Here is a 20,407-nt window from a genome sequence, read left to right as displayed (position 1 = left end):
TCGATTTTTCCGCAGCAGCTTGATACAACCGAGGAGCTTGCGAGACCATTTTGGAGGGCAGTTAGGGGTCAACCACGTTTAACTCACGGAGCGGGCAACATCAAGGGTGGAATTTTCCCAAAAAATGGCAAAGTTGACAGCTCTGATTGAACACCAGTGTTAACTTTAAAGTTTATTTGTGTCACAAGTAGGCTTACAACAATTACTTCAAGCGTGTTGGCTGTAGAGTGCTTTGGAATGTTAATAAGTTTTAAAGCTTAAGTTTATTTATTACTTTATTTATTAGTATCACAAGGAGGCTTACATTGACACTGCAATGAAGTTACTGTGAAAATCCCCTAGTCACCACACTCCGGCGCCTGTTCGGGTACAAAGAACAAAGAACAAAGAAAATCACAGCACAAGAACAGGCCCTTCGGCCCTCCAAGCCTGCACCGACCATGCTGCCCGACTGAACTAAAACCCCCTACCCTTCCAGGGACCATATCCCTCTATTCCCATCCTGTTCATGTATTTGTCGAGATGCCCCTTAAAAGTCACAAATGGAGAACTTACTGAGGGAGAATTTAGCACGGCCGATGCACCTAACCAGCACGTCTTTCGGACTGTGGGAGGAAACTGGAGTACCCGGAGGAAACCCACGCAGACATGGGGAGGAAGTGCAGACAGTGACCCAAGCCGGGAAATGAAAATGGGTCCCTGGCGCTGTGAGGCAGCAGTGCTGCGTCCAGTTCTGGTCGCCGCACTACCAGAAGGACGTGGAGGCGTTAGAGAGAGTGCAGAGAAGGTTTACCAGGATGTTGCCTGGTATGGAGGGTCTTAGCTATGAGGAGAGATTGGGTAAACTGGGGTTGTTCTCCCTGGAAAGACGGAGAATGAGGGGAGATCTAATAGAGGTGTACAAGATTATGAAGGGGATAGATAGGGTGAACAGTGGGAAGCTTTTTCCCAGGTCGGAGGTGACGATCACGAGGGGTCACGGGCTCAAGGTGAGAGGGGCGAAGTATAACTCAGATATCAGAGGGATGTTTTTTACACAGAGGGTGGTGGGAGCCTGGAATGCGCTGCCAAGTAGGGTGGTGGAGGCAGGCACGCTGACATTGTTTAAGACTTACCTGGATAGTCACATGAGCAGCCTGGGAATGGAGGGATACAAACGATTGGTCTCGTTGGACCAAGGAGCGGCACAGGCTTGGAGGGCCGAAGGGCCTGTTTCCTGTGCTGTACTGTTCTTTGTTCTTTGCTAACCGTTGTGGTGTGAGGCAGGTTTTCTCTCCAGATCTTCGGGCACTTGGTCAAAAGAAAAACAGGGAGGGCTCGTTTTGGAGTTACGGGAATAGGGTCTGGGTGGGATTGTGGTCAGTGCAGACTCAATGGGCCGAATGGCCTCCTTCTGCACTGTAGGGATTCTATGATTGGCCGTGGCCATGTTGAATGCTGGTGCAAACCCTAAAGGCTGAGTGGCCCATTCCCAATGTGACTTACGTTCCTATTAACTGGGCGGTCACAACCGAAGGAGAAAGACAGAACTGGATTCCAAAATGCTCAGTTGCGCAGACAGACCTACCTCTCTCGCTCGGCTGCATCTTCTGGCTGCATCTGGCAACTCGGGCCTCCTCCGGGCCCCGACACCCCGAGGGGGGAATCCGGTGGCCAGGATGTGGAAATGCTGCTGCTGCTTTCCATGGGCTGCGGGCAAAGAAGAGAACGAGAAATCACTTAAAGCTAAATTCCCGAAGGCCTTGGCAGGCTCTTGCTGGGGAGTCTAAACCGAGGGGTTCATCACCTCAGGATAATGGGGGGGGCGGGGGGGTGGTTGACCATGTAGGTCAGGATGAGGAGAAATTTCTTCACTCAGGGGGTTTTGAATCTTCTCTACCCCAGAAATTTGTGGATACTCAGTTGTCGAGGGTATTTAAGACTGAAATCAACAGGAATTTTTTGGACGCTATGGGAATTGAGAAATTGTTGGGGCGTACCACATTCTGTCTCAGAGGCTGTATACCATATTCTGTCTCATAGGCCAAATACCACATTCTGTCTCAGAGGCTGTATACCATATTCTGTCTCATAGGCCAAATACCACATTCTGTCTCAGAGGCTGTATACCATATTCTGTCTCATAGGCCAAATACCACATTCTGTCTCAGAGGCTGTATACCATATTCTGTATCACACGCTGTGTACCATATTCTGTATCACACCGTGTACCATATTCTGTCTCAGACGCCGCGTACCATATTCTATTTCACAGACAGTGTACCATATTCTGTATCACAGGCCGTGTACCATATTCTGTATCACAGGCTGTGTACCATATTCTATCTCAGGCAGTGTACCATATTCTGTCTCACATACTGTGTGCCATATTCTGTCTCACAGGCCATGTACCATATTCTGTTTCACAGGCTGTGTGCAGGCTCGACGGGCCGAATGGCCTCCTTCTGCACTGTAGGGATTTTATGATTCCTCAATAATTGGTGATCAAAGAATCCTTGGCACTGTTGCCAAGATGAACAGGGGAGTTCTCCTGACCAAAGTCTATCCCTCAACCAACATCATTATCTGGTCATTATGTTATTGCTGTTTGAGGGATCTTGCCATGCACAAAATGGCTGCCGCATTTCCCTACATGCTGTCAGCTGTAAAGTGCTTTGCGACGTCCTGAGATTGTGAAAGGTGCTGTACCAAAGCAAATCCTTTCTTCTTTCCAACCAACTGACCAGCTGACTGCATGAAGAACATGAGGTGTAGCCTTACAGAGGAATTTGCAAACCATACTCTGTCAGAGAGCCGGTTCAGACTCAATGGGCTGAATGGCCTCCTTCCGTAGGGGTTCTATGATTCTGTTTGGGAAGATGGGGAATGTTCAAAATCATGAAGTGTCTGGGATGGGTAAACAGGGATAAACTGTTCCCATTCCTGGAAGGGTCGAGAACCAGAGGTCAATGATTGGAAGTGACTGACAAAAGAAGCAAACGGAGATGTGAGGAGAATCTCTTCCATGCAGCGAGTGGTTAGGATCTGGAATGCACTGTCTGAGAGTGTGGTGGAGACAGATTCACACAGCGAGTGGTTAGGATCTGCAATGTACTGTCTGAGAGTGTGGTGGAGACAGATTCTATCATGAGTTTCACCGGAAAAGTGGAAATGGTCTGAAGAGAAAATGTTTTCAGGGCCAGAGGGTAAGGATAGGGGGTGGGCCGAGTTGAGTTGCTCTTCCAGGAAGCCAACATGGGCATAATGGGCTGAATGGCCTCCCTTTTGTGCTGGAATCATGCTATGGAGCAATGACTCTATGAACGTACCATTGGAGAATCTTGGTTTTCATTTAGCTCAGAGAATTTACAACTTGATTTCTGCCTCTTTGGCTTCATGCCTTCCTCGATGTAGCTACTGTTGCTGTCTTTCAGCTTTTTGTCACTGGCCTGGGAAGGATCCAGAAGGCCTGATCTGCCCTCCTCATTAGCGCTGAAGGCAGAGGGGATGTTCTCTTTGTTGATGTCGTCCCTGTGGAGCAAGGCAGGTTTGAACAATTTGACAAAGGCATTTGTGAAATGGAAGGTTGCAGTTAGGAGGGATTTCAGTACCAGAGACACATTGCACAGGAGCCGTCTTCAGTAATGCATTCAACACGTCAACTTGAATTTCAGACAATTAATGATAATTGGGCATCATGACAACTAGGGGTGAATTTCCTCAGATCTTCTCATGTTTGGTTGCTCTCTCTTTGGCGAAAGGTTGGCGGATGCAAACAAGTGGAGTTTCCAGTGAAGTTACAGCAGGAGAAAACCTGAGGAAACTTACCCTAAACCTGCATCAATAAACCCCTAAACCTCCATCAATAAACCCCTAAACCTGCATCAATAAACCCCTAAATCTGCATCAATAAACCCCTAAACCTGCATCAATAAACCCCTAAACCTGCATCAATAAACCCCTAAACCTGCATCAATAAACCACTAAACCTGCATCAATAAACCCCTAAATCTGCATCAATAAACCCCTAAACCTGCATCAATAAACCACTAAACCTGCATCAATAAACCACTAAATCTGCATCAATAAACCCCTAAATCTGCATCAATAAACCCCTAAACCTGCATCAATAAACCCCTAAACCTGCATCAATAAACCCCTAAATCTGCATCAATAAACCCCTAAACCTGCATCAATAAACCCTTAAAACCTCCATTAATGAACTCCCAAACCTATATTAATCAACCCCAAACTTCCATTAATAAATCCCCAAATCCCCATTTATTAACCCCAAAAGCTCTATTAATAAATCCACAAATCTCCATTAATAAACCTCAAAGCCTACATTAATAAACCCCAAGATGTCCAGATTTCCCATGAATACACCCCCCAAACTTTTATTAATGTAACTGAACCTCTATTAATACATCCCAGAATGTCTCGCAATTCTTTGCACTTTGGAAATACTTTACAAGGCACTGAGAGTTGAGTAGTTTGGAGGAGAAAGTTCCAAAGAGACTTTGACAGACAAAGGGAGTAGGTAAAACTCATGAAGTTCAATGTAGGGAAATGCAAGGCCTTCCACTCTGGGCCCGAGAAGGACAAATCATAATATTTTCTTAATTGTGAGAGGCTGACGGCTATGCGAAGGCAAAAGGAGTTGGGTGTGTCGGTACACAAGACACTAATAGCAAGTACACAGGTATGAATGGTAATCAGGAAGGCTAATGGAATGTTGGTCTTTTTATCAAGATGACTGGAATACGAAGCAGAGAAAGTTATGCTTCAATTGTACACAGCCTTGGTCTGAGTTGGTTAGGATTATATTCACTGGAGTTCAGAAGAGTGAGAGGGGATCTCATAGAAACTTAGAAATTTCTAACAGGGTTAGACAGGGTAGGTTCAGAAAGAATGTTCCCAATGGTGGGGGAGTCCAGAACTAGGAGTCATAGTTTCAGGATAAGGGGTAAACATTTTAGAACTGAAGTGAGGAGAAATTTCTTCACCCAGAGGGTGGTGAATGTGTGGAATTCATTACCACAGAATGTAGCTGAGGCCAAACCATTGTCCGATTTCAAGAAGGTATTAGATATAGCTCTTGGGGCTAAAAGGATGAAGGGATACAGGAGGAAGGGGGGGAATCAGGATATTGAGTTCGATGATCAGCCATGATCAAAAGGAATGGTGGAGCAGGCTTGAAGGGTCGAATGGCATACTCCTGTTTCTAGTTTCTATGTTTTTATGAATCCATCTTGTTCTGCCTTATCATAGAATCATAGAAACCCTACAGTGCAGAAAGAGGCCATTCGGCCCATCGAGTCTGGGCCGACCACAATCCCACCCAGGCCCCACCCCCATATCCCTACACATTTACCCGCTAATCCCTCTAACCTAGGCATCTCAGGACACTAAAGGGCAATTTAGCATGGCCAATCAACCTAATCCGCACATCTTTAGACTGTGGTAGGAAACCGGAGCACCCGGAGGAAACCCACGCAGACACGAGGAGAATGTGCAGACTCCGCACAGACAGTGACCCAAGCCGGGAATTGAACCCAGGTCCTTGGAGCTGTGAAGCAGCAGTGCTAACCACTGTGCTACCGTGCCGCCCCATCGGCTTCAGGGAAGATATATGGACACTAATTGCAAGGGGTATGTGTAGCACAGTTTCACCTCAATGAATCCAGGGCTTAAAGGTTTAAAGTACAAGGCTGGGTTCATTAAATTAGCTTTCACTCCCTTAAGTTTTGATGGTTGAGGGATGATCTAACTGAGGCGTTTAAATGGTAGACGGTTTCAAACATGTTGATACAGAAAAACGATTTCCACAGTGAAAGAATCTAGAATGAGGTGATATAATCTTGAAATTAGAGTGGGGTTTTTCAGCAGTAAATTCAGGAAACTTTTTCACACAAGAGGCGGGAGAAATCTGGAACTCTCTCACCCAACGTTAATAGAGATAGTGCTGGGAGGGAGCATTTTAAATGTTCAGGACTGACATTGATAGATTTTTATTAGAACCATAGATAGAATCATCATAGAATTCCTACAGTGCAGAAGGAGGCCATTCAGCCCATTGCATCTGCATCGACAACAATCCCACCCAGGCCCTATTCTCATAACCCCACGTATTTACGCCCAAGGGCAATTTATCATGGCCAATCAACCTAACCCACACATCTTTGGAGTGTGGGAGGAAACCGGAGCACCTGGAGGAAACCCACGCAGACATGGGGAGAACATGCAAATTCCACACAGACAGTGACCTAAGCCGGGAATTGAACCCGGGTCCCTGGAGCTGTGAGGCAGCAGTGTTAACCACTGTGCCACGGTGCCACCATTAGGTAATGATCAATGCAGAGCAAAGATGGGTAAATGGCGTGGGGTCGCAAATCAGACATAATCCAACAGAATGGCGGAATAGGCTCAAAGGGTGAATGGTCTGCTCCTGTTCCCATCTTTCATTGGTTGTATATACAGCGGGTGATGAAAAAGACCCCATCACTGAGGTACCTCAGTCCTGAGACTCAGGTTTGACTCCCCACTCTAGTCAGATCGGAGTAGCAATGGCTGTTTGGAGGTAGTGAATAATGAACGCACCCCCCCACCCCGTCCCCCCCACCCCACCCCCCCTATGAGATAGCGGCTGAGAGAATTTGAAGAAGTCAAATCCCCCACCACCACAAAATGCCTCAGGCACAGTTCAGAACAGCGACCGAGGCCCTTGGGGTCGGCGGGGAGGATCTTGCCCCGATACCCCCAGCCGATCCACAGGGAGATGAGAACTCGGGAGGCTGGGGCACTTGCACTGAAGGCAAACGGAACAAAGGACTGCTGCGTGGAGGATGAGCTGCAAGGAGAAAGCATGTTTATTTAATCATGTGGGTGGGGGTGGGGACCCAAATCCTCTCATTAACTTGACTAAAACCGAGGCTTTGCACTGAGGGTGAGCTGCAGAAGGAAACTCATTCTTGCTCAAAACCAAGCAAGAATGCGTTGATACGGAAAAAACGATTTCCACGGTGAAAGAATCTAGAATGAGAGGATATAATCTTGAAATTAGAGTGGGGCTATTCAGCAGTAAATTCAGGAAACTCTCACACAAGAGGCGGGAGAAACCTGGAACCTTCAGCATCAAATCTGCCCTCATCAGTAAATGGTTAATTTATATTTTACACATACACAGATAATGCAAGCAGTCCTATAAAACAAAGAGGCTATTGTGTGTAGTGATTCAACAATCATTCCCCATATTTAACCATAATCAATCCTTCTTTCAAATCTTCCCACATGTTGACTAAAATGTGCACGCAAATATAAGCAGTGTAATGAAAATATCCGTACATTTCTTTGCTTCTCCAGTATTCATCCTGCTCTTTCAGATGCCTCCTTCTCTGTCTGGCAGAAACGCCTACCGGTGATGAAGATGTCCCCGTTTCAGATTCCTCTGAACTTTGACCTCCACTGCCATGAGCGTCAAAGAGATGTTGTTCCACTGCTGACCGGATGGTCCTTTCTATAAAACTGCAAGCACACAACACTCACAGTGACGGAGCAAACAGCTACTGCAGTAATTTCCACCTCCCCCCCGTTTGAAAACTGGGGCCCTTTCGCACAGAATCAGCTGAGGTTTAATGTTTACCTTCCAAAAGTACATTCTTAATGGACACATTTTCACCCTGGTCGAAGCTGAATTCATTTGAAGTGACAAGCACTTACTCGCAGCTACAGCCACATAAGCGCAACATGCATGTGCACTCACACAGAATCACGCAAGCATGCAGGCATCCACTCAGGCATATGTACACGGATAGACATGCGCATGAACACGCACATACACACAAATGCGCACACCCCAATTTGCACATACACGCACTCACATGCCCCTAAAGCCACACATTGGCTCGGCACAATGGTTAGCGTTGCTGCCTCACAGCGCCATAGGCACGCATTCGATTCCCGGCTTGGGTCACTGTCTATGCGAGTCTGCACGTTCTCCCCGTGTCTGCGTGGGTTTCCTCCAGTTTCCTCCCGCAGTCCGAAAGACGTGCTGGTTAGGTGCATTGGCCATGCTAAATTCTCCCTCAGTGTACCCCAGACAGGTGCAAGAGTGTGGCGACTGGGGGATTTTCACAGCAACTTCATTGCAGCATTAATGTAAGCCTACTTGTGACACTAATAAATAAACTTTAAATGTTAAACTCATGCATACACATGCATGCACTCAAGCAAGCTCACACATGCACTCACATATGTGCAGACACACACGTATGCAAGCACTCACATAGGCACATACATGTATTCATGTGCATGCAGTCACACATAAGCACTCACATGCAGACAAACCCACGTGGGCTATGTCAGTCATGGGGCACCTGTAACTCTGTTATCACAGAATCTATAATCCCTACAGTGCAGAAGTAGGCCATTCGGCCCATCCACCCTGCATCCTATCCCCGTAACCCCACATCTTTACCCTGCTAATCCTCCTGACACTGAGTGCAAATATTACCGTTCTGCCCGCCACGGGAATCAGAACGGGCGAGTGGCGGACCATGGAAACGTCCTCGGGCGGGATTTTCTGGTTTCGGGTGAGCGAGGCCGGAAAGTACCGCCTTGAGGGTCAATTTTGCACGGCCAGTCAACCCAACCCGCACATCTTTGGAGCCCCTGTTGTGCTCCTCCAGGCCGCAGAGAGGTTGCAGCCCTGTGGCGCCCACTTCCAGCTTCAAATCCTTAAATATATCCCTCTGCCTGTGACGGAGTTAGCTGAGCTCCGAAGAGTTAAAAAGAATCTGCCAACGCAGCAGTTAAGAGATAACTTCTCATCCATTGAGACTGCGTACATGATAAACTTCGCTGTGTCAACAGCGTACAAGATAAGCATCTCTTGTTACAAAATCAATAGGGGGGATAGTGGTTCAGAAATCTGACCTTGGATTGGGAACTGCTCTGAGTATTGGAAGTGCAGAGTTTGGTGGGGAAACATTATTAGTGGATATTCTGACTGTTGCGCATTCAAACTGCGACTAGCCGCAGAGATGCTTCCAATATTACTCCTCCCAACACCTACCAATCATCCTAATGGAACTGGACTGACCCTAGTCTGCCCTGACTTGGTACAGCCCTGGCATTAAACTTGCATCTGCTTTGGGCCTCAATGTTCAACTAATGCCCAGTCCGATTCAGAGCTTCCCTGGGGCCTCCAAACTAAAGGTTGTTTTGTTCCGGGGCTTATTTTCAGTTTTTGTTGACTGAGCTGTCAGAAGGCAAAGGGATTTGGGGTTCAGTGAGGGGTGTTTGCAGAGCAGGGGGCTAATCTCTTGTACAACCGATATGTGTATACGACACAGGAGGAGGGCATTCAGCCCTTCGTGTGTATGTACTGGCTCTGTGCACGAGCAATCCAGGAGTAATTAAGGGAAGGGCACATGCAGACGGTGGCACAGTGGTTCGCACTGCTGCCTCACAGCGCCAGGGGCCCAGGTTCGATTCCCGGCTTGGCTCACTGTCTTTGTGCAGTTTGCACGTTCTCCTCGTGTCTGCGTGGGTTTCCTCTGGGTGCTCCAGTTTCCTCCCACAGTCTGAAATATGTGTTGGAACAGGCTCCGGAGTGTGGCGACTAGGGGAATTTCAGAGCAACTCCATTGCAGTGTTAATGTAAGCCTTACTTGTGACTAATAAATAAAACTAAACAGTTGGTTGGAAAACTTGGAGGGGAGGTGGGGATCTGGAGGCACGTGGTCAGGGGAGGCCATTTGGCCCATCGTGTCTGGACTGGGTCTCTGAAAGAGTGAGTCAATTAGATTCATTCCCCCATCCTCCTCCACCAGCTCTTCCCCAACACCATTATTTTCCCTCTCAATGACACATCTGATCAGAAAACAAACCCTCTAATTTCAAAGAAAGTTAAGAAGTGTACTTACTCCCCTGCTGATGACATGTTGTTGACTGACGGCACATGTGCACTGTAATGACAAATAAAGACATACATGCAAATTAAATAATTGACACACAAGGTAGGGAAAGATCAATGGTAAAGATAAGAGGATCTGGAGTTGATGCCATAGTGATTCCAGAGGGGAAAGGTCACATTGCCCCAGGTTGAATTACCTAAGACAGGGGTTGTGTGTGTTGGTGGGTGGGTGGGGGGAAAGATATACCTTTTTTTATTCATTCATGGGACATGGGCAACACTGGCTGGCCAGCATTTATTGCCCATCCCGCGTTGGGAGTCAACCACATTGCTGTGGCTCTGGAGTCACATGTAGGCCAGACCAGGTAAGGACGGCAGATTTCCTTCGCTAAAGGGCTTTTGTGAACCAGATGGGTTTTTCTGACAATCAACAATGGTTTCATGGTCATCAGTAGATTCTTAATTCCAGACTTTTTTTTATTGAATTCAAATTCCACCATCTGCCGTGGCGGGATTCAAACCCGGGTCCCCAGAACATTAGTTGAGTTTCTGGATTAATAGAATCATAGAGTCCCTACAGTGCAGAAGGAGGTCATTCGGCCCATCGAGTCTGCACCGCCAACAATCCCATCCAGGCCCTATCCTCGTAACCCCACATATTTGCCCCGCTAGTCCCTGTAACCTACGCATCCGGGCACTAAGGGTCAATTTATCATGGCTAGTCAACCTAACCCGCACACCTTTGGACTGTGGGAGGAAACTGGAGCACCCGGAGGAAACCCACGCAGACATGTGGAGAACGTGCAAACTCCACAGTGAGCCCAGGCTGGAATTGAACCTGGGTCCCTGAAGCTGTGAGGCAGCAGTGCTAACCACTGGGGGAGGTGGTTGGGTAATGCTAATGTCACTGGACTAGTAATCCAGAGACTCAGTGTAATGCTCTGGGGATCCAGGTTCAAATCCCACCATTGCATTTGAGTTCAATAAAAAAAACTGGAATTAAAAGTGTCGTGTTGACCATGAGTCATAGAGGTTTACAGCATGGAAACAGTCCCTTTGTCCATGTCACTCTTTTTTTTAAAACTCCTAAGCCAGTCTCAATTGCCCGCATATGGCCCATATCCATCTGTACCCATTTTATCCATGTAATTGTCTAAATACTTTTTAAAAGACAAAATTGTACCCGCCTCTACTACTACCTCTGGCAGCTTGTTCCAGGCACTCACCACCCTCTGTGTGAAAAAATTGCCCCTCTGGACACTTTTGTATCACTCCCCTCTCACCTTAAACCGATGCCCTCTAGTTTTAGACTCTCTTACCTTTGGGAAAAGATATTGACTAGCTGATTTTTGCCCCTCATTATTTTATAGACCTCTATAAGGTCACCCCTCAGCCTTCTACGCTCCAGAGCAAAAAGTCCCAGTCTATTCAGCCTCTCCTTATAACTCAAACCATCAAGTCCTGCTAGCATCCTAATAAATCTTTTCTGCACTCTTTCTAGTTTAATAATATCCTTTCTATAATAGGGTGACCAGAACTATACACAGTATTCCAAGTGTGGCCTTACCAATATCTTGTACAACTTCAACAAGACATCCCAACTCCTGTATTCAATGTTCTGACCAATGAAACCAAGCATGCCGAATGCCTTCTTCACCACTCTGTCCACCTGTGACTCCACTTTCAAGGAGCTATGAACCTGTATCCCTAGATCTCTTTGTTCTGTAACTCTGCCCAATGCCCTACCATTAACTGAGTAAGTCCTGCTCTGGTTCAATCTACCAAAATGTATCACCTCGCATTTATCTAAATTAAACTCCATCTGCCATTCGTCAGCCCACTGGCACAATTGATCAAGATCCTGTTGCAATCCGAGATAACTTTCTTCACTGTTCACTATGCGACCAACCTTGGTGTCATCTGCAAACTTACTGACCATATGAAATGAATAATCTAGCGATAATGCCACTAGGCCATTGCCTCCCCTATTACCTACAAATAAAATATGCTAGTGAAGTTTAGGTTAAATGAAGCAATGGAACCCATCTGTCCAGCTCACAGGCACTGTCCACCACTCAGGGCAAAGGTCATTGCTGAGGCAACCCATGCCTTTCTTTCCTGATGCCTCAGAGGACAGGGTGCCACTGTAACGTAATTGAGTTACTCGGGGCATCAAGGGAAAAGTGATACCAGCAAAAACTGCGTTCTGAGCGGCAGTTGAGTTGTGACTTCACATGGAAAGCAAGCAGCACAGTGAATTTATCCTGAATCTTACTGAAATAGATTGAGGTAATTAGGGGGAACACAGCGTCCTGGAACGAAAGCCTTTAATCTTCAAGTGCGGCTAGATTTTGTCTCGAAAGCCAAAGTCACGTAGAATAAACCCCACAACAAAGTTGTTGGCAACAACACAATTACTGAACACGCATTCGTGAATGGACAGAACTAAGAAAAGGCGATCGAGTGCCTTTGGGGTGGCCAATGTTTTTCCAAATTAACAGCAGGCCATCGAGCACTTGCTCTGCAAAACCAACGAGCAATTTACAAGGAAGAAAATACTAATTAGATGGTCTTTTGGTCTCGGAATGCCAGTAATGCAAGTGATGCAGTCTAATCTCTTGCCTTCAAAATGTTATTACCGGAAAACAAACCCCCCCCCCCGGCGGTTCGGGCAGTTAATGCGGCAGTTTAAATATTTCTTCACAGGATCCAGTTTTCTTTAATTGGCCGGAGTGCGGTTAGATTGTGGAACTCACGGCCACGTGGAGTGGCTGAGGCAAATATTCGAGAAGGGGAAGTTAGATAAACACACGGAGGTGAAAGGATTAGAAGGATGTGTTGAAAGGGTGTGGGGTGAACCACAGTGGGAGGAGGCTTGTGTGGAGGATAAACACAAGCACGGGCCGAATGGCCTGATTCCGTGCTGTAAAAGAACGACGTGCATTTATACATAGCCTGTCAATGAAGTGCTTCAGAAGGTTAGTTATTGCTGTAATGTAAGAATTAGGGCCGCTAAACCACACACAGCAATATTCCACAAACATCATTGATCCACACAATCAGTGAACCTGCTATCATAGAAACATAGAAACCCTACAGTGCAGAAGGAGGCCATTCGGCCCATCGAGTCTGCACCGACCACAATCCCACCCAGGCCCTACCCCCCCATCGGTGCTGTTGACTGGGGTTGGTTGGGGAAAGAGGAGGGATAAATCAAATAACATCGTGGATCCGGTTTCTTTTTTAACCCGTTCTTAAAGGTGCAAAGCCAATGCGCAGAATGGATCAGGCAAACCCAAATCCATCTACTTGCTTCAATAGAATCATAGAATCCCTACAATGCAGAAGGAGGCCATTTGGCCCATCAAGTCGGCAACAACCACATTCCCAACCAGGCCCCATCCCCAGAACCCCTTGCATTTACCCTCGCTACTCCTCCTGACACATTTACCCTAGCTAGTCCCCCTGCAACTTAGCATGGCCGATCCACCTAACTTGCACATCTTTGGGCTGTGGGAGGAAACCCACACAGATACGGGGAGAAGGTGCAGACTCTGCACGGACAGTGACCTCAAGAGGGAATCGAACCTGGGTCCCTGGCGTCGTGAGGCAGCAGGTACTAACCACTGTGCCGCCCCATAAAAATTTCTCCAAAAGCCAAATTCAAATTGAATCCAATTCATGATCCCCACAAGAGAGAGACAAACCAGATCCAAGCTGACAAGATGTGGCAATGCACTCCATTTTGAGCTTGATCTTAGCCAAAAGGCCGAGAAGCAATCACTGGCTTCGTGCTTTCCACAACTCGAGCATCGTGGGACCTGTTATCCTGGAATGTAGAAGAAGGCCATTCACCCCATCAAGCCTGCACCAACAACAATACCTCCCAGGCCTATTCTTATAACCCCACCTATTTACCCTGCTAATCCCCCTAACATAAACGGCAATTTAGCGTGGCCAATCCACTTAACCCGCACATCTTTGGACTGTGAGAGGAAAACGGAGCACCCGGAGGAAACCCACGCAGACGCAGGGAGAACGTGCAAACTCCACACAGAGAGTGACCCAAACCAGGAATTGAACCCGGGTCCCTGGCACTGAGAGGCAGCAAAGCTAACCACCGTGCCACCGCCCACTTATTGCAGCTGAACAGGCAGAAATTGGCCAGCGTGCGATTCCTCTGAAAGTGCAGCTGTTGTCACCGCCTGCTGTGCGTACGGCAGATTAAACACAATACACAGGATTGGCTGATTGCTTCCCCCCCCCCAGCTAAACGGTCAGCGGAATGAGGTTGGCAGGAGCATTCAATGCCTGCTGACCCCGTGCTAACACGCGATGCCCTCCCACTGACCCCTGTGAACTCTCTGGCAGGGGTCAGCACTGGAAGGCGCTGGCTAGCTGTCACACCACTGCGCGGATCACAGCTCTCACTCTCAGATGCTGCAGCTGCCAAACACTCTCCGAGCTCCAGTCTGCTGTGAGCAAGCGGGAACCTGTCAGCTGGCGGGAACTGCACTGCCCGTCATGGGGAGAGCCGGACGCTGCCCAGATTTTAAACTCAGCTGAACGGAACAAAGTGTTCCCATTAACATGCACCTTTGATGTGCACGGGCACAACTCTCTCTTTGATCTCACATTTCCAGCACTCACAAAACCTTGAGGCCTCAGGATGAAAATGTGTTATTTTTTTTCACATGAAGAAAGCAGCCTTGCAGTAAGGGGAGAATTCTACACAACCTGGAAGAGATTTTGCTTCAAGCTTCCAGCTTGCCACAAGGAATCTTTCTTTGTCCAAACGTGAAAGATGCCACACAGTTTGGTTGTTCATAGGAATCATAAATTGCCCCTTAGCCTCAGGGGGACTCGCTAGGGTCGATGCATTGGGGTTATGGGGATAGGGCCTGGGTGGGATTGTGATCGGTGCAGCCTCGATGGGCCGAATGGCCTTCTTCTGCACTGTAGGATTCTATGATTCTACAGCATCCTCACAGGATCCCTACAGGGCAGAACGAGGCCATTTGGCCCATCGGGTCTGCACTGGCTCTCCGACAGAGCATCTTACCCAGGGAGGGGATGGCCTTGTGGTATTATCGCTAGACTATTAATCCAGAAACTCAGCTAGTGTTCTGGGGACTTCGGTTCGAATCCTGCCACGGCAGATGGTGGAATTTGAATTCAATAAAAATATCTGGAATTAAGAATCTACTGATGACGAATGAAACCATTGTCGATTGTGGGAAAAACCCATCTGGTTCACTAAGGTCCTTTAGGGAAGGAAATCTGCTGTCCTTATCTGGTCTACGTGTGACTCCAGAGCCAGAGCAATGTGGTTGACTCTCAACTGCGCTCTAAACAAGAGCAACTAGGGATGGGCAATAAATGCTGGCCAGCCAGTGACGCCCACGTCCCATGAATGAATAAAAAAAATCCTTTCCTGTAACTCCAAGTATTTACTCCACTAATCCCCCTCATCTGGACATCTTGGGACACTAAGGAGCAATTTAGCATGGCCAACCCACCTAATCTGCACATCTTGGGACACTAAGGAGCAACTTAGCATGGCCAATCCATCTAACCTGACTTTCAAAGTCACTTGAAAGAGACTACAATTCTTCCACCAACACCCTCAGTATGTCGGGCTCCGTACAGAGGCTCCATTGGTAGCCCTCTTGCCTCTGAGTCACAAGGTTCCAGGTTCGCCAGGATCCTACTCCAGTGTTTGAACACAAAAACCTAGGGTGAATCTCCAGCGCAGTAAGAATCATAGAGTAGAATCATAGAATCATACAGTGCGGGAGGCCATTTGGCCCATCAGGCCGACACTGACAGTAATCCCACCCAGGCCCTATCCCCGTAACCACGCATATTTACCCTGCTAGTCCCTCTGACACTAGAGGCCAATTTTAGCATGGCCAATCAACCCAACCCGCACATCTTTGGACTATGGGAGGAAACCGGAGCACCCGGAGGAAACCCACGCAGACATGGTGAGAACGTGCAATCTCCACACAGTCTCCCGAGACCGGAATTGAATCCTGGTTCCTAGTGCTGTGAGGCAACCGTGCTAACCACTGTGCCACCATCCTGCCCTTAAACACTCAGTCAGAGAGTCAGTGCAGACCTGATGGGCCGAATGGCCTCCTCTGCAGTTCAGGGATTCTATGATTCATGCTATATTGTCTTCCCACCACCAATTGGAAAACAGACAAACTCTCAACATCAGATTGACACAGGCCTTTACTTACCATTACCAATATTCTTGTATCGTGGTATATTCTGGAAATTGGTATATTTCCTATAGTGGTATATTTTGGACATTGACATATTTTGTACAATGGTATACTGTTTATATTTTGACTATTGGTACAGTGGTATATTTTGTACAGTGGTATGTGCTGCTCTCCATCAATACACGCCAGTTGAATATAAACCATTTTAGAGCTAATAATGAAATTGTGCAAAGGAAAAGCAAAACATCATTTTGTCTCAGCTTTCCTTGCAGCCATGTCCATTTTATAATGTTAGTCCAGCTTCCTTCAGGCTATGCATGACAATATATTGCATACTTGTGTGAACAAGAAACTTCCCACTGCCAACAAGTCTTTGCAGCACTTTTGCAATCGACATTCATCCTTCGCCAGAGGAGCTTTTCACAGAATCCCTCCAGAGCTGAAGAGGCCATTGAGCTCATCAAGTCTGCACCGACACTCTGACAGATTATCTTACCCAGGCCCTCTCCCATAACCCCACACATGCATGACTAAATCATCTAACCTACATATCTTGGGACACTAAGGGGCAATTCAGCATGGCCAATCCACCTAACCTGCGCATCTTTGGACTGTGGGAGGAAACCGGAGCACCCGGAGGAAACCCACGCAGATACGGGGAGAAAGTGCAAACTCCACACAGACAGTGTCCCAAGACAGGTAACGAACCCGGGTCCCTGCACTGTGAGGCAGCAATGCTAACTACTGTGCCACTGTGCTGCCCCATCTATCACACTGCCTGTGGGATCCTGCTTTGTGCATATCGCCGCTGTTGTTTATCCTACCAATCAAAGCAGTACTGCTTCCAGAGGCTGTTCACCGGCTCTGAAGTAACTTTGCGATAAGGTTTTGAGGATGGGAAAGGTGCAAGGTGAAGGCAGGTTACTCCCTCACACTCTGGGGTTAAAATAAAAATATCACTCGAGAGGCTCAGACAAAAGTGGTGTCGGGAATCTTGCACCTTCCCTTTCCAAGATGCCAGAGCACACAAAGGGGACACCAACCTTGCCGGCTGAGGTAACAGCGCTTGTGGCAAGAATCTTCAAAGACAATTCATTTAAGGATTCAAAGAAACCAGTGGCTTAGATGAAGCTGGCTTGAACTTGCTCAGGTAGGGCCGTCCACAAACAACAACTTGCATTTATATAACATAGCAAAACACCCCCTTGCTCTTCACAAGAGCACAATCAGGCTAAAATTGGCACCAAACTGAAGGAGGTGGTGTTGGGAGCAGCTAAAAGCTCAATGAAAGAAATAGGTTGAAGGGAACATCTGAAAGGAGGAAGGGGGGGTGGGGGGAGGTGTTTAGGAAGGACCTAGATGGCTGAAGGCATGGTCACTAATGGCGGGGCAAAAAGAAAGAGCATTAATGAAGCCTATCAAAGATCTAGATGTTTCTCGAGGGCGTCTGAACTAAAAGTTGGAATAAGACTTTGTCTAAAGCCCTGGTGAAGGGGTAGGAACAGGGCTGGTTCGCATTCCTGTTCTGGCAAGTGGGAACAGGCTGAAAATTGCGACACAGCAAAACACGTTACCCAGTCTCCCATGTCCGAAGGCCATGCCAGTGAGATGGTTCCACTCTGCTGGCTCATGTGGTTAAATCTTGCCACCGTTTGATCTGCAAAACCATTTCTGGTCGAAGTGACTCGATCTGGCCTCGCCTCATGTAACGATTTTAATCGGGCCATTGAGATTGGCCTGCTTGAGTATGAGCTCCCTGATTAAGGGCCAAATTGATGGCCCAATCAGGGAGCCCCATGTTCTGTACTTAAACATGAGTGTCAGTTCCTCTGGCACTCCGGATGCAGACTGCACACCGAGAGCACTCTGTACAGCGTTGCTGGATCTTGTCAATAAAGGAATTTTGGTGAAGGGACTTCGGCCTCCGGTGACTTATTACACCTCATGACAGAATATAGTTCATTCAGCCACGGCACGGCCTTGAGTCTGCGGGTTCATGTGATTTGACCTTCTTCAGGCCCTGCCTTACAACCAGTACTTGGAGTCAATATTTTCACAGGTGGTTGCCTGTATTGTAGATAAAATTATAGAATCCCTACAGTGCGGAAGGAGGCCATTTGGCCCATTGAGCCTGCACCAACAACAATCCCACCCAGGACCTATCCCCGTAACCCCACATATCCCTGCTAATCCCCCTAACACGAAGGGATATGAAAGATGTGCCGGTTAGGTGCATTGGCCATACTAAATTCTCCCTCAGGGTACCCGAACAGACGCTGGAGTGTGGCGACTAGAGGATTTTCACAGGAATTTCATTGCAGTGTTAATGCAAGCCTACTTGTGACACTAATAAATAAACTTTTAAAAACTTTTTGTTTAATCAGATATCTTCAGGTGTATGCATTAGTGCTGGTCAGGTTTACACAATCCTGGTCAGGTTGACATATTAGTGTTGCCAGCAAAACAAAGGTTTAAATGATTTACAATTAAATTGGTAAGTATTAACAATAAGGTACAGTTAAAGATAGATTGGGAGGTACCAGATGAGAGACCTGTATTCCCCATACTACAGCACAACATTAGGGGTCCAGTAGACCTGAGCTAATATTCCAGAGAGGATGTGAGTTCAAATCCCACCACGGCAGTTTGAGAATTTGAAGTCAGTTCAAAGCAACAGGTCAAAATAAAAAGCAAAATAAAAATAAAAACTCAAAGCCCAACTGTTTGGCTGGTGGGAAGGAAACCTACTTTCCTTAACCGGTGCAAAAGAAAAGATTTGCAGGGTTTGGGGAAAAACAGCATTGGAGTTAGACAAATTGGATAGCTCTTTCAAAGAGTTAGCACAGTCACAATGGGCTGAATGGCCTCCTACTAGTCTGTATGATTCTAAATCTGACCTGTCGGGTATACCTTCTCTCTCTTTGATGTTATAGCAGAGCAAACACTGAAGCTACTCCCAGTTTTGATATCTCCACATCTGGCCAGCTTTTTCAGCTGGTGATTCCATACACTGGTACATCCGGTGGCACAGTGGTTAGCACTGCTGCCTCACAATGCCAGGGAGCCGGGTACAATGACTGGCTTGGGCCACTGTCAGTGCAGAGTCTGCACGTTCTTCCCCGTGTCTGCTAGGGTTTCCTCTGGGTGCTCCAGTTTCCTCCCACAGTCTGAAAGATGTCCTGGTTAGGTGCATTGGCCATGCTAAGTTCTCCCTCTGTGTACCCGGAACAGGCACCGGAGTGTGGCGATTAGGGGATTTTCACAGTAACTTCATTGCAGTGTTAATGTAAGCCTACTTGTGACACTAACAAATAAACTTTTAAAAACTTTGAAACTTTTTGTTGAATCAGAAATCTTCAGCTGTTATTCTTTGCCCCGGGTCTCACAATGAAGCAAACCTACTATTTTTTTTACAATGCTCAGTCTTACCAAACTGTTTCAGTCCACTGCTTCAACCACAAAAGCTCATTCATGCCTTCATTACCTCCAAACTCTGACTATCCCAAAGCACTCCTGGCTGCGCTCCCACATTCTACCCTCTGTAAACTTGAGGTCATCCAAATCTCTGCTCCCGCTTGTCAAACTCGCATCAAATGTCTTTCACCTATCACCCCTATGCTCGCTGATCTATACAACAGTTAAACAACACCTCGATTTTTAAATTCTGATTTTTTATTTTCAAATACCTTCATAGCCACTTCCGTCCCTCTCTCTGTAACCTCCTCCAGCCCCACAGCCTTCCAAGATTCTGTCCTCTTTGAGTATCCCTGATTTTAATCACCCCACCATCAGTGACTGAGCCTCCAGTTGTTTAGGACTCCAGCTCTGGAATTCCCTCTCTACACCCCCTCTTCCTCCTTGACTAAGCCTTTGGACATCTTCCCGGACATACATACATATAAACGCACAAATTAGGAGCAGGAGTTGGCTATTCGGCTCCTCAAGCCTGCTCCGCCATTGAATAATATCATGATGTGGAGATGCCGGCGTTGGACTGGGGTGGAATAATAAGACGTCTCACAATACCAGGTTAAAGTCCAACAGGTTTATTTAGAATCACAAGCTTTCGGAACACTGCTGTTGGACTTTAAGCTGGTGTTGTGAGACTTCTTACAATAATATCATGGCTGATCTGATTGTAATCTCAACCCCAAATTCCTGCTTACTCCCTGATAACCTTACACCCCCTCGTTAATCAAGAACCTATCTAGCTCTGTCTTAAAAATATTCAAAGATTCTTTTTCTATTGCCTTTTGAGGAAGAAATTAAGAGTAGATGCGTG

The 20,407-nt window shown here is 47.0% G+C and overlaps 1 protein-coding gene across 2 annotated transcripts in view; it reads right to left on the bottom strand.

Annotated features, from left to right (window-relative positions):
• fam13a (family with sequence similarity 13 member A) overlaps window positions 1-20,407 on the bottom strand; it is a 229,421-nt gene that overhangs the window by 47,852 nt on the left and 161,162 nt on the right. For both annotated transcript variants that reach the window (XM_078209062.1, XM_078209072.1), the window contains exons 9-12: window positions 9,906-9,947; window positions 7,324-7,503; window positions 3,309-3,510; window positions 1,568-1,689 (exon numbers count right to left, since the gene is read on the bottom strand). In XM_078209062.1, coding sequence (XP_078065188.1) covers window positions 1,568-1,689; window positions 3,309-3,510; window positions 7,324-7,503; window positions 9,906-9,947 — 546 coding nt within the window. The remainder of the gene's footprint in view (window positions 1-1,567; window positions 1,690-3,308; window positions 3,511-7,323; window positions 7,504-9,905; window positions 9,948-20,407) is intronic.

The sequence above is a fragment of the Mustelus asterias genome, chromosome 1 (assembly GCF_964213995.1).
Source record: "Mustelus asterias chromosome 1, sMusAst1.hap1.1, whole genome shotgun sequence".
Classification (NCBI taxonomy): Eukaryota; Metazoa; Chordata; class Chondrichthyes; order Carcharhiniformes; family Triakidae; genus Mustelus; species Mustelus asterias.
The sequence above is the reverse complement of the archived record's forward strand: the minus strand, read 5'-3'. Positions and strand labels throughout refer to the sequence as shown.